General features: G+C 46.1%; 1 protein-coding gene across 2 annotated transcripts; it reads left to right on the top strand.

Annotated features, from left to right (window-relative positions):
- The first annotated feature begins 1,659 nt into the window (after positions 1 to 1,659).
- LOC146189794 (uncharacterized) lies at positions 1,660 to 7,740 on the top strand. Of its 2 annotated transcripts, none has more exons than XM_084603325.1 (4): positions 1,660 to 1,837; positions 2,320 to 2,493; positions 4,762 to 5,007; positions 6,676 to 7,740. In XM_084603325.1, exons 1-4 carry the CDS (start codon positions 1,671 to 1,673, stop codon positions 7,100 to 7,102), a joined length of 1,014 nt encoding a protein of 337 aa, XP_084459451.1. In that variant the 5' UTR covers positions 1,660 to 1,670; the 3' UTR covers positions 7,103 to 7,740. The 2 variants fall into 2 exon arrangements, with proteins under 2 accessions (XP_084459451.1, XP_084459450.1); XM_084603324.1 differs by having other exon boundaries at positions 2,305 to 2,493.
- Positions 7,741 to 12,407: the final 4,667 nt, after the last annotated feature.

Here is a 12,407-nt window from a genome sequence, read left to right as displayed (position 1 = left end):
ACAAACACACAAACGCTGGTAGAGAGGGTAAGTAGGGTTGCAGTAGGGTGCAAGTTTTCTAAGAGGGGGTAAGTGAATAGGGACATGCTTCCAGCAGGTGCAAAGTTACCCCCAAGGCCTTCTAAAGGGGGTAAAGGACCATGCTATGCCCTTTTTACCCCTTTCGCACACCCTTTTTTCTTAGAGTGCAGGAGCGGGGAGTAGGGGGCCTCCTAAATCGGTAGAAATTAAAGTTTTAATCAATCAATCAATCCGACCACAAAGCTTCCTTCATGACAGTCAAGAACTGTTCGTGGTGTGTTTCTTGAAGGAATATGTGTAAAAAATAAAATAGTCTGTAATAGTACATACATGTCTTGCTCGAAATTTTTGTCTCAATCTATCGAAAAAGGTGAAACAGCTGACGAGCTGCGCTCAAATTTCGCATTAGGAAGTAACGTAATCGTCGGCATTTTTTTTTTTTTCAAATAGTGAGACTGGAGGTTGGTGAGCTATTTTAACTTCAAAAAACAGTCTTCGCAGAAACACGTCGACAGATGTCTGAGTGGCCCACAGAGCAGCCAAGGCCTCTTTTTCGGTTTCGGTTGTACCTTTGCTCCGTTGCTCTCAAGGACCGAGAAATGAATGAATCAGGACGCCTTACTCATGAAGGTTGCACTTGTGGGACTGCTCCCAAGCCGAGGAAACATGCATCTGTAGAGACGATAGTTTGATGAGTAGGACGGTACTTTGCCATGCAATGGTCAAAGGTAAACATGCCTTTCACTGCAGCGAATGCAGATTCTTTTTCCTGAGATCATGTTCATGCAGTATTCTTCCCAAGAGGGGCCCTGATCGACGCTGTGACTTCCTATGTGTGTGGAGTCACCGCACACCAGCTACGTCTGTAGGCGGACTCATGTCCTTCACTGCCTTGAACTTGCTGGGGTCTGTGCTAATTCTTACGCTTTTCGGCGGACCTCTGAACTCGCTAAACGAACGGACATCACATCAACTACAGGCTTCCATTTTTCCTACCATGTTCCGAACACTTTCAACCGAACCGAAAGTGGAGTACAGCCACCGGCCACGGGTTTTCGACCGAACGAGCTGTGTACGCTCAAGCGTAAAACATTTGTTAGTGCTGCTGTACCGGCTGATCAATGCGACAGCAAAGAGTGCGTCTGCTGCCCCTGTCTGCTTCCTGCTTGGGACTCTTCCGAATAATACAGCACCCTTCCTACTGTGCCACCGGCGGCGAGAGGAGCGTGGGGGCACAATCATGTATTGGGCGCGACAGTAATTAGCCTAATCGCCGTTGCGTTTCGTACAGTGCTCCGAACACTCAGGAAAACAGAACACAAAGACAAGAACACATGGGTGGTTGCTTTTTCGTTGCTTAATCGAAATTTGAAACACAATACTCGAAAGAGAAACATTTTCTCCAATGAAGCTGATCACGTCGATTGCTCAACTAGGACGTTGTCTAAATTAGGTAGTTTCTTTCTTCTGCCTCATATTCTTTCCGTCACTCGAAACATCATTTCTTGACTGGTTCCGCATCATCGCAAAGACGAAAAAGTAACGCGACAGCTGATTTTCGCCACATAGTGGCGCCTCTGCTGTATCCAGTGGCACAGAGCCCCCAGGTGGCGATATGGCGGTGCGGCCAGGAAGACGAGGATGGAGCCATGGACCTGATCCTAGGCGTCATGGACGAGGGCTACCACCTGGGCTCGGCGGTGGCAGCCCTCATCGTCATCACACACACCGTCTATCTGGGCCTAGAGAGCGCCGACGAAGTGACCAGCTTGGTACAGAAATGCCTGATGTTGCACTTCCACGTGGTTCGTCTCAGGTGAGCTGGACAATCCCCGAGAGACGAAGTGCATTTTGCTCCTCTCCGTGTGCATACAGAAAGTGAGAGCTACTGGACGCATGCTTTAACCGCATTCCAGATAACTTGCGCGTTTGCCACCAAGCATCACGCAGAGACTGAATCAGCTGGAGGCTACATGGACATTGGTGTACTTGGTCGTTGCCTTGGTGCAAATTGGACTATATATAAGCCATTATGTCCGAGACGGACATGCCAAAAATACTTCTAATGTAGTAGGCTAAACGTTTTGGTACGTACCACCTATCGGGAAGAAGGGACAGGCTCAAGTGGGGTATGTCATCGCCGGAACGCTATGACGATGCCAAACTAAGTCATTTCATTAGAGAAACAGACAAGTTTTGCAACATGTGAGCGAGTCGGTCATTTATGCAGGATAAGCTGTCATCTTTTGATAGTCCTGTTACATTGGTTATATGATGGCACAGTGCCTCACATCGCAGACCCGGCGCGGGCGTGCTGCTGGAGGTGGCTGTCTGGCTACTGGACATGGCCTTCCATTTGTGGTTCCTGCTGATTGACTGCACGCGAGTCGTGTCCAGTCTCTACTTCCACAGCAAGCCGCTCCAGGTGCTGCACTGCGCCATTCTGTTCCTATTTCACCTGCAAATTCTCAGGTGGGTACCGCGGCCAGTTTGCCAGGCGCTACCAGCTACCAGGCGCTGTGCTACCTTGTGTTTAAGCATGCTGGAGAGCGTACATGCAATGCTCGTCGGAAGCCAGTGGGGCTTGCTCTTGAAAGCATATAGTCTTGAATTCATGAAGAAGCTACGAAAGCCATCAGCGGCTGGAGTGGAAACTGTTCTTCTTCTTTGACTTGCAGATTTAAGTTTCGGGGATATGGAAGCTATGGACCCTGTAGCTATGAAATTTGACCAGTCTGGTAGAGTCCCATAATGGTAGCTTATTGCTTATGGAACTCGACTGCTGAAACCAAGGACGTGGGCTCAACCTCGACCGCAGCAGCCGCTTTCGATGGAGGCGAAAAGCAAGGCGCTCGTGTAATGTGCGATGTCAGCGCACTTTATCGAAATTTCCAGAGCCCTCTATTGTGGCTTTTCTCATTGCTTTGATCCCGTTCGGACGTTAAATCTTATAACTCCCAAACCAAATCTGAGAACAGTTAAGTGTAAAGTAGTCGGCCACTCAAGCACTGCCATAATGCTGACTAAAGGCTACGCAATATTCGCCGCAAAACAGCAAAAATGTAATCCTCTTTCTGAAAATTATTTTAAAAACTCCCAGAGACATCTAAACGCTCAAAATTGGGTACCTACGGCCGTGCCCGTCTAGCTTTTCTGGGAACGTCCCACCTCAAAATATGAAGGACCTTGCAAAACGCGTTTCAGAAAGGTAAACTCCTCCAACAAGTCTGTCGCCGAGAGCGAAACCTTACAATTTGTGCGGGTCATTTCATCTTGAGTATTAAACGATGGCAGTATGACAGACACAGTGACACCAAAGAAACTACTCACCAGGACAGGCGTAGACTCAAGACCGACTGAAGTAGAGACCTGCACAGATAGCACTTCTCCAGCGCGCACGTTCTAGTTCGTGGCTTTCGCAGCTAGGAATAGAGCACTACATGCGGCCTGGCGCTACTGTAAACCTGTTGATAAAAGAACGTTTTTCACCACTTCGAAGATGTATTACATTCGTCTTTTTTCTACGTCACTATAGTTTAATTATCTATCCACACCGTAATGCACAATCACCTGTTCTGCGCATGCACGGCGGGTAACTCCAGTGCCACCACACAAAGTGGTACGCTGCGTTTCGAAAGGAAAACGTTATAACAGTAGAGAAACTCTCGCTAAAGTTAAAAAAAAAAATATTCAGAGTATAAGCTGCATCAAATTAATTTTATATGCACCTTGGTTATATTGGTTATTTTATATCTTTATAGAATATGTTGATGATGATACTGACAGACGGACCGATCAACTGAGCGCCCTCAACGGCGAACGAAAGTCGGCGAACGAAAGTCGGCGAACGTGGTCCCATAGGGCCCCGCTATCTGTGCAGATCTTTACTTCGGTCGGTCTTGCGCAGACTGCACGGCCATGCCTCACTGTACTTGTACGCGCTTCTTTCTTTGCTTGCAGGCTTTCTATTTCGCTCTGAGAAGAGCGTCACTTCTCACAGAACGCAGAATTTCAGAAACCAGAAGTCTTGGTTAGTGTCAGCGAGAAATTCCTTATGAAAGTGAATGATAGCCCCTAACCATATTCCAAATTTTAAAATATTTATTAAGGAGAAAACCTTTTTTCTCTCATGAGTAGCATCACCAGGATGTTTGGAGAGTGCCTGTCAATTAACCCCTAGGGTGTCGTAAGAGCGTGTCTGCACGAAATGACACCTAATAAAAAGCACTACCGCAACTGGGCTTCGAACCCACTCTAGAACGAACACGACCGTCATGCACAAGGGATCTGTACTACTGCCGCAGCAAATCGCGCCTCGTTTAAAACTACAACACACACTCGCGCTGCGCAGTAAGCATCGTCGCCTCCATCAAGTTCCAACTGCAGCACACTTTTGCACTGTGCAGTGAACTTCTGCGTTATGAATTTCAACCTTCATTTCTCCTTCATTTAACTTATAGCAGATATAGGTAAATTCGCAATACACATGCGATCTGGGAGAGTGCGAGGGAGGTCCGCGAGAGTAGTGTCGGGTGAATCCAGCAGGTGGCATGACAAAGCAGAAAAATTTTTAAAAGTGATGCCGACGCGCTAGTACAACAGCAGCAGCAACGCTAAGGCTTTTGCATTTCTCCAATGCTGGTTCTGCCGTACTCTGAAAGTTTTCTCTCGCTTTAATATCTGCTCTTGGAGCTTGTGTAAACATACTAGCTCTCTATAAGCCTTGCACGCGCAACACAGGCGCTACTGCACGGGCATCCACGTCACCATGGACAACGTCGTCCCCGACGAGGTAAACGCGCAGCAGATGCCAGCCGACGAGCCCGCAGTTGTCCATGTGCCGCCAGCCGTCGCCGCACGTCCCGAGGAAGGCGATGAGTCGTCGCTGCTGCCCGGCTGCTCGCAGTCGTCGGCCACCAAGTTCACCTCGCAGTCGCAGGCGCCTGTGGCCTGTAGCCATGACGAGCTGTCTCTGGACTTCACCAGGTGCGAGTGTGGACTGGCATTTGCAAGTTGAGTTTGGGTTTTGCGGTTTTGCTCAGGCATAGATAATAGAAGCATGTCATAGCGTTGACAAGAGACTATCCGATGACCAAAGAAGCTTTAAACTCCCACGACAGGTGACAGATCTCACACAGCGTAGTAAAGCAAAGTTGCAGCCACTTAGTAAGAGACATGTATGCTTAACCGAGGACTTACTGAAAACTTTCAGAGGATAATATTTGAGCTACCATACACATGATTGGAGGACAGTAACTAAGGAGGCCACTTTTCTGGTTGGTTACTTGTGTGCCATAATTGGTACGCATTTTCGTTCACCCTTGCAGCCTGCAGCAAATTATATGTGCCCTAAGGACCTGTTAGGTCATGACATGCTCCGCTCATTCACGAGTAGAGCATTTTCTCTGCACTTAAGCGCATCGCCTAGATCAATGGTATAAGTGCCTCCCCGTGACCACGTGGGAAGGCTGCTCAACTTTGTACTAGTAAGAGCTAGTTGCCAGAGCTGAAACCTGCCGTGATGGAGACGGTTGGTACTTAATGGCTATAGAAAGAGAGAGAGAGAGAGCGAAACACTTCAATCGAAAGTGGCAGACTAATCACCCAAAAGATCCCTTCTATAAAGCCCCAGGCCGTGCTGTTAGGAAAAGCTATCGCATACTAAAATACACAGTTTTACGTGCTAAAATTATTCGGATGTTTGGAGCGATTTATGGTGCGAATGCATGCAAAAGGTGCAGAACGCGTGCTAGAGGTGCACGCGAGCACAGGTGATGGCTTCAACCTGCTGCAGCGGCGGTGGCAACCGATACCGACATTTAATGCAAAAGACGTCCCTGTTCTGTGCGATGTCAATGCGTCTTAACGTGCTGCTAGGTGGACAAAATTAATCAGGACCATTTCACTGTGACGTCCCACATGCCTGTGTGCGGCTTTGTGACATTAAAGCGCCTACGCCATACAATATACTAATTTTATAGTAAGTTACCTGGTTTGGGTGCAGCGGAGCGTAACTAAAGTGGTATATGTTATCTTGTTCGTTGCGGCTTTTTGAGGAATGCCGTGTGTTGTCGATTTCGTGGGGGCACTTCTACAATATCGTGAAAAAAGCCTGTGCGGGCTCCCAGTGTCACACAATCGCCACCTCTTACCTGCAGGTGGCAAGAGCCACCTGCGACCAGCCGCCTGCACCAGTTGTCATGTGGCGAAGTAGAGGCAAATAAATCCTCATCTCTTCTAGAAGAGAGGAGGGTCCCGAAGGAAGCTTAAGCAGGAAGAAAGATTCGAATCAATTTAAAAGAAGAGGATGCACTGCATGTGCAGTCTTGCATTGTGCGTTCGCATTGTATATGGGATCATGCATGGCAGCTCACAACGAGGTTCTTATGCTATGGCATTGTCACAGCTACCGGTAATTACATTTGTACTGCAAGGCTTTTTAATTGTCCTTCTTCCGTTTCCTCTCCCACTAGTCAGCAAGGGGCGACAGCAAGTGAGGTGGCAGGATGAGTAGGAAGTTTGAGACGGTAAAGCCCCATCTGGCACAGCAGTGTCAAATTGGAGGATATAGGAGGATGGAGGACTTTGTTCCGCAGAGAACGCATAGTAGTACTGATCGACGCATGTAAGTCTGAGTTCATCACAACTTTGCAGGGTGGAGTCGGAGACCTCGAGTAGGACGTGTCGCTGTTACAGGCATGCTGGTGCAGACGGTGTCTCGTCTCAGCTTGATGACCTGCAGCAGGGCAGGTCCAGCTGCGGCTGGTCGCTGGAACCCAGCGCTCCCGCAGACTCAGAAAGCGGCCCGACCAGCAAGGGGCCGATGACGCTTCACGAAGCGCCCATGTTTCTCGAGGGGCCATCCGCAGTGGCTGCAACACCCTGTACGCAACGCCGCAAAAGCATCGACCAGCGGACCAACGTGACGATCACTACGTCAAAGACTGCTGTGGCGAAACCTAATGAGGGACCATCCGCAGCTGCTCCGAATGCAACATCATGTGTGCAACGCCGCAAGAGTATCGAGAAGCAAAATAACGCAACGGCCGCAGCGCCCAGGAGTTCCGTGGCGAAATCTTGAACCCAGAGAAAATATGAAAGGCCTCCACCGCTGCTAAATCCTGGCAACGACCGGTCGCTGAGAATAGTCTCGAGGCGTGCTTCATTCGACTCAAGATTTCATGGAGCAAACTCCGGACGACTCAGCATCACGCGAGTGCCTGGTCACACGACTAGATGCCTTTTGGTCTTGTGTTCGCGGGATTGTACCTCACGAAACGATGAGCTTGACTCCTGAGTCGGTGATGTGTACATGTCCTACATCACATTACGTCGCCTTTAATCAATATTTCTTCTAAATTCGAGAGAGAATATCAACTATGGGTGCCATTAACTGTGGAGCAATACTTGGGACATGAAGCCTGTGGCGTAGTAGATTGCTTTTGAATGGTCGTGCGACTCGGTGGCTTTAAATAAATTTAAGGCCAAATTTCGCTTTGCAGCTCCTCTGAAGCACACTGAACCCACTGCTGCAACTGTTTTTATGTTTAGCTTTGCCGACTGCGTGTGTAAATGTCTGCTGTACGGGGCAACACGTGCGTGCGCACGTGATGTGATGTCGCGGTCGATTCCCGAAATTTCTATTGTCGACAGGTGCCTCGAAACGAATGAGGTTAACCGCAACTACGTGAAAATCGGTCGATGCCATTTACTTAGGGACACGAAGTCGCGCTTAGCACACACACAAACGCACACGTATGTATGTATGTATGTATGTATGTATGTATGTATGTATGTATGTATGTATGTATGTATGTATGTATGTATGTATGTATGTATGTATGTATGTATGTATGTATGTATGTATGTATGTATGTATGTATGTATGTATGTATGTATGTATGTATGCATGCATGCATGCATGCATGCATGTATGTATGTATGTATGTATGTATGTATGTATGTATGTATGTATGTATGTATGTATGTATGTATGTATGTATGTATGTATGTATGTACGTACGTACGTACGTACGTATGTATGTATGTATGTATGTATGTATGTATGTATGTATGTATGTATGTATGTATGTATGTATGTATGTATGTATACACGTATATATCGGTTAAGTTCATTACAACAAGAAGAGGCACTTGCAAAGAAACAAAATGTGTGATGTGCGCGCCAGCAAATCTAACCTGTAATTTAAATTTTACAGCGCGCAGCAAAAACGTAAAGACCTATCTATTTTGCTTTGTCTAAAGGACTCCTAACCTTCAATATTTTTTTTACGAACCGCACATATGCGTTGCCTTAGACGGGTTTATTTTGTGAAAACGCACAGAGCCCCGCAGAAAAGTTGAATATCTGGCCTGCTACTCCGCGCTGGGAAAGGTAAAGCTGGGGAAATAAAATAGAACAAAGAGGGTCGCATTACTTGATTACTATGACATCACTTCGAAAGGAGCACACTGGCTGCAACTACGTACGGTAGGGAAAAAAGGCGAAATGCTCTTCAAAAAATAATAAAACGGAGTGACTCACGAATAGATCTACAGTTGCTTGAAAGAACTGTTTAAAAATTGGAGCAAAAATTTTTTTTCGGCTTCTTTCATTGCACAGAAGAAAACGTTCCAAGCGAAATTTGCTGTGTTTTAGCACTTCGCTACGCACTGCAAAATATGATCCAGAAATGCTTTCTTTGAGTCTGCTAAAATGTTATCTCTTTTGCTCACTTGACGTGAAGTTACTGCTTCGTAGACACTTTAATAATTTAATAAAGTCGCACATTGCAGAACATACATGAACCACACTTTTTCACGCACTGAGCTCGCACAACATAGGTTACATCTCACACCTGAGCGCCCACGCTCACTGTCCCAACCATAGAGTCTCTTCCCAGCAGTCGCTGTATAGTCTTCACAACACCGCCGCTCATGATGCGTGATGATAATGATACTCTCAAAGCGCTACCATACAGAATCGGTGTCCTCTAGCTATGGAGGGGGAAAAAGTCTCTCGCAGGAAAATAATAATAAAAAATAACTGCCAGGATGTCATCACCTCTTGGTGCTGTAGCAGTGGCAATCCGATAGGTCACTTTTATACCAGCTCGCGATTCGTTGGCTAATGTCGTAGTTCTGACTTCACATTCTCCAGGCCACTGTCACGCAGCTGTTTGAGATTTTCATTACGTATAACAGGCTGAGGTCTCCGGCCCCCTGAAATGCATGTAGCCATTCTTCCAGCAGGGTCACACAAGCTGGTCCCCCACTCCGGTTAAACATCCGGTGATCTACAAATTTAACTGCAGTGGTTTATGTGTGCCCAACATAATCTGTCTCCAAAATTTTTAGGGGAGCATTCTGACCTGCGATTAGGATGTCACTGAGGAAAAGCAGCATTCCTCTTAGACACCTGGTATATTTCGCAAGGTTCAACATCGGTGTTAATTGTCTGAGTTATTTAGCCAGCAATACCTCCTATTCGCCTCATTACGCTCTCTGACTTTATTGGCCCCCTCCTTGGTCAAGCACGCTTTTGGACTATGCCAGCGTCACCAAGAAACTGTCTTAATACTCAGAACAGTTTCAGTTCATGTGCCGAACTCCTCGTATGAGTCTATTCCGCAAGTTCGCTCTTTCATGGTCTGCACCATGGCCAGTAATTATTGGGGTTAAACTTGTTGCTGCACCTTGGTCTTCTGGACTTCCTTCTGAAATATAAGCCGGATACGGTTATGGTCACTTCTCAGACCGCTTGGAGCCGTTGGTGCATTTTTAAAAGGCCGTCCTGCAAACAGTTTCTTGCGGATTAACCAGACCAAGAAAATGGACAAGCGGGACCGACGACCATAAAGCGCGACGTGTGATTATCCTCGAATTAGTCGCAAATTACACGTTTTAGTTACCGTTGTAGCACGTTAATTTCAGTCAAACTATACGAACTGTGGGCGAATGTATTGTTTAAAACCAAATTTAACCGAATTATCGAAGACAAAGCATGAAGAAGAAGACGAAGAAATGTCATGAGCTGATCATCCAGTGCGGGCACGCGGAAATGTACGCCTAGAAAAACACTGCGAAATGAGCGATGTTGCCATTGAACACAGGTAAGAGATTCCATGATTTCGACCGAAGAAAAATTCGAGAGAGGGTGCCGCTAATCCATTCATTTTATGAAGTATTGCTACAAATAAACCTTCATTAACTCTTCATACTATGTGAACAGGCGGACTAAATTCCGTAAGGATGCATTTTCCACCTGCATTATGAGTCATATGTGCACCTTAATTGCTTTCGAGCTCGCGAAAGAAATCCTAGACGTATCTTAATGAAGAATGAAGGAACAATGAAGGCAGGGGACAATTTATTGTCTCGCGGGACGTGCCAGCAGCATTAAGTAAGAAGGATTGGAGAAATAGGCTTCTGTCACCAGCAGTAGTTAGTGTTCCCTATTTTTAACGGGAAACAGTTCATATCCTGAAACGAAAAAAAAAAAATTGCGATCGGAGTCGATACAAGCCACGGAAACGAGATCATTTAGTTTTAAATCCTAAGTACAATTCAAAAACGCGTCTCTATAACTACATTATAGCCTGGCCGTCTCAGCCATTTGCGCGTGAACTAGCAAACAGGAATCTCTGTAAGATTGCAGCAACACTTTTCTTTAAAGTACCGATGAAAAGCTATTAACTAAATCTAGAAAATGCGCACGAGCAATCAATATTCGGTTAGTCCTCTCCACAACGCGAGGTGGACTCTAGTCATCTCCTTAGTCCGGTAGACGAGACTACGCTGGTCTTCCAGGCTGAGGCTTGACAGCTGGTTCTCCCACTGCTCTTCTGTTAAACATTAACTGGTGGGCAAGTTGGTCAGAAAAAATTACCTAGTGAAGCAGCGCAACGGCACGAGGCCAATAAGGAACAAATGGACAAATACAGCGCTGTGTTTGTCCCTTTGTTCCTTATTGGCCTCGTGCTGTTGCGCTGCTTCACTTATTAGGTCTCTGGTGGTTCTGGCACTTTGTGGTCCCTAGCACACCCACATCATACGTTGTAGGTTGTTTGGCGCGTTACAGAATGTCGTCGAGCAAAGAAAATTAAGGAAAATAAGTCGCGAAGGCGCCTTACCACGCCACGTCAGGCCTGAATCACATGGGAGCGTCCAATAAGTGGGCGCACCCAAAAAACGCCTTTGATGCCATCGCGGAGGGAGCGCGACGAAGGTGTCGCCCTGATCGGTTGCGAGAGGCATCCCAGAAGCACTTATTAAATACTACTTGTCAATTAAAGACGTCACGCACAGCAATTTATATTTTGCTTTAATACTCACAAAGATGATCTCTATGGATTTCTTGCATTAGGATATCACCGCTATCAGTGCTTCAGGGCCCCTTTGAGAAAGACAGGCTGTAGTACTGTTTCATTTCTGAGTGACGCATAAACCAAACATTGAAGGAAGAAGGAAGTGAAAGGAAATACAGAAAGAAACCCCGCAGGTGGATATACTTCTCTGTACAAATGATTTAAATCGACCCTCCCTAGCGACATATATGCCATGCATGTTTCCTTCATGTTGATATCCGTTGTTAGGGGAACAGATGAGGTGTCCCCCCCACTGACCTCTAGTGAGAGTCAGAGGTCGAACGTATCTTCGTAACTGGTCTTCCAACTCTCCTATCATCCTTCACCTTATTTCATGCCCTCAGGGCGTAATTAACGTATACACCGTGAAGTGAGTCGTTTACTGCGCAGTCACTACGCCTTTGATCTCTTCACAACCCTCGTTACACCCGCAAAAAATACAACCCAGTCGGAAAAAAATACAGAAACTTTTCTGATGTTACGACAGAATTTCTGTGCGGTTTTTGACGGAAAACCAGTTGTGACAAAAAAACATTCTCTAGTAACATCAGAAATTTCTGTGGTTACAACAAAAAGTGCTACAGTACTACAGACAACAAAAATTTACTACATAAAACTACAGAACTACAGAAACGTGCTACAGAACTACAGAAAAATCTGATGGTTACTACAAAACTACAGGATATTTTGTCATATTTTTGACACAATTCTGTAATGTTTTTTTTTTTTTTTTCGACTGGGAAAGTTCTTTGAACTTGTTCTATTACGAGAAAAACTAGCGATTTATATACTCGCAAATTTTTCTGAAAACAAGTTATCAAGAGCCGTATGACGCAAAATATCACGTCTTGTGACACAGAGCCGTCCCTGACCGAAAGGCACGTGCTTCAGGGAATTGCACACATGTCGTTAGTCTAAATATTAATGCTAACGGACCTCAATGTGGCGGCACTTGTCCTGACAGTTGTATCAAATTCGTGACGCGACCTTTTGTCAGCAGCAGTGTCATAACATTTCTTG

The sequence above is a fragment of the Amblyomma maculatum genome, chromosome 5, assembly GCF_055883805.1.
Source record: "Amblyomma maculatum isolate TAMU_Amacu chromosome 5, ASM5588380v1, whole genome shotgun sequence".
Taxonomy (NCBI): Eukaryota; Metazoa; Arthropoda; class Arachnida; order Ixodida; family Ixodidae; genus Amblyomma; species Amblyomma maculatum.
This window is presented reverse-complemented; position numbering and strand designations above follow the sequence as displayed.

Coding starts and splice junctions, on each gene's coding strand:
- LOC146189794 (XM_084603324.1), top strand. CDS start 1,671: ATGGACCTGATCCTAGGCGTCATGGACGAGGGCTACCACCTGGGCTCG. Junction 1,838..2,304: donor TTCCACGTGGTTCGTCTCAG/GTGAGCTGGACA, acceptor ATGATGGCACAG/TGCCTCACATCGCAGACCCG. Junction 2,494..4,761: donor TTTCACCTGCAAATTCTCAG/GTGGGTACCGCG, acceptor CGCGCAACACAG/GCGCTACTGCACGGGCATCC.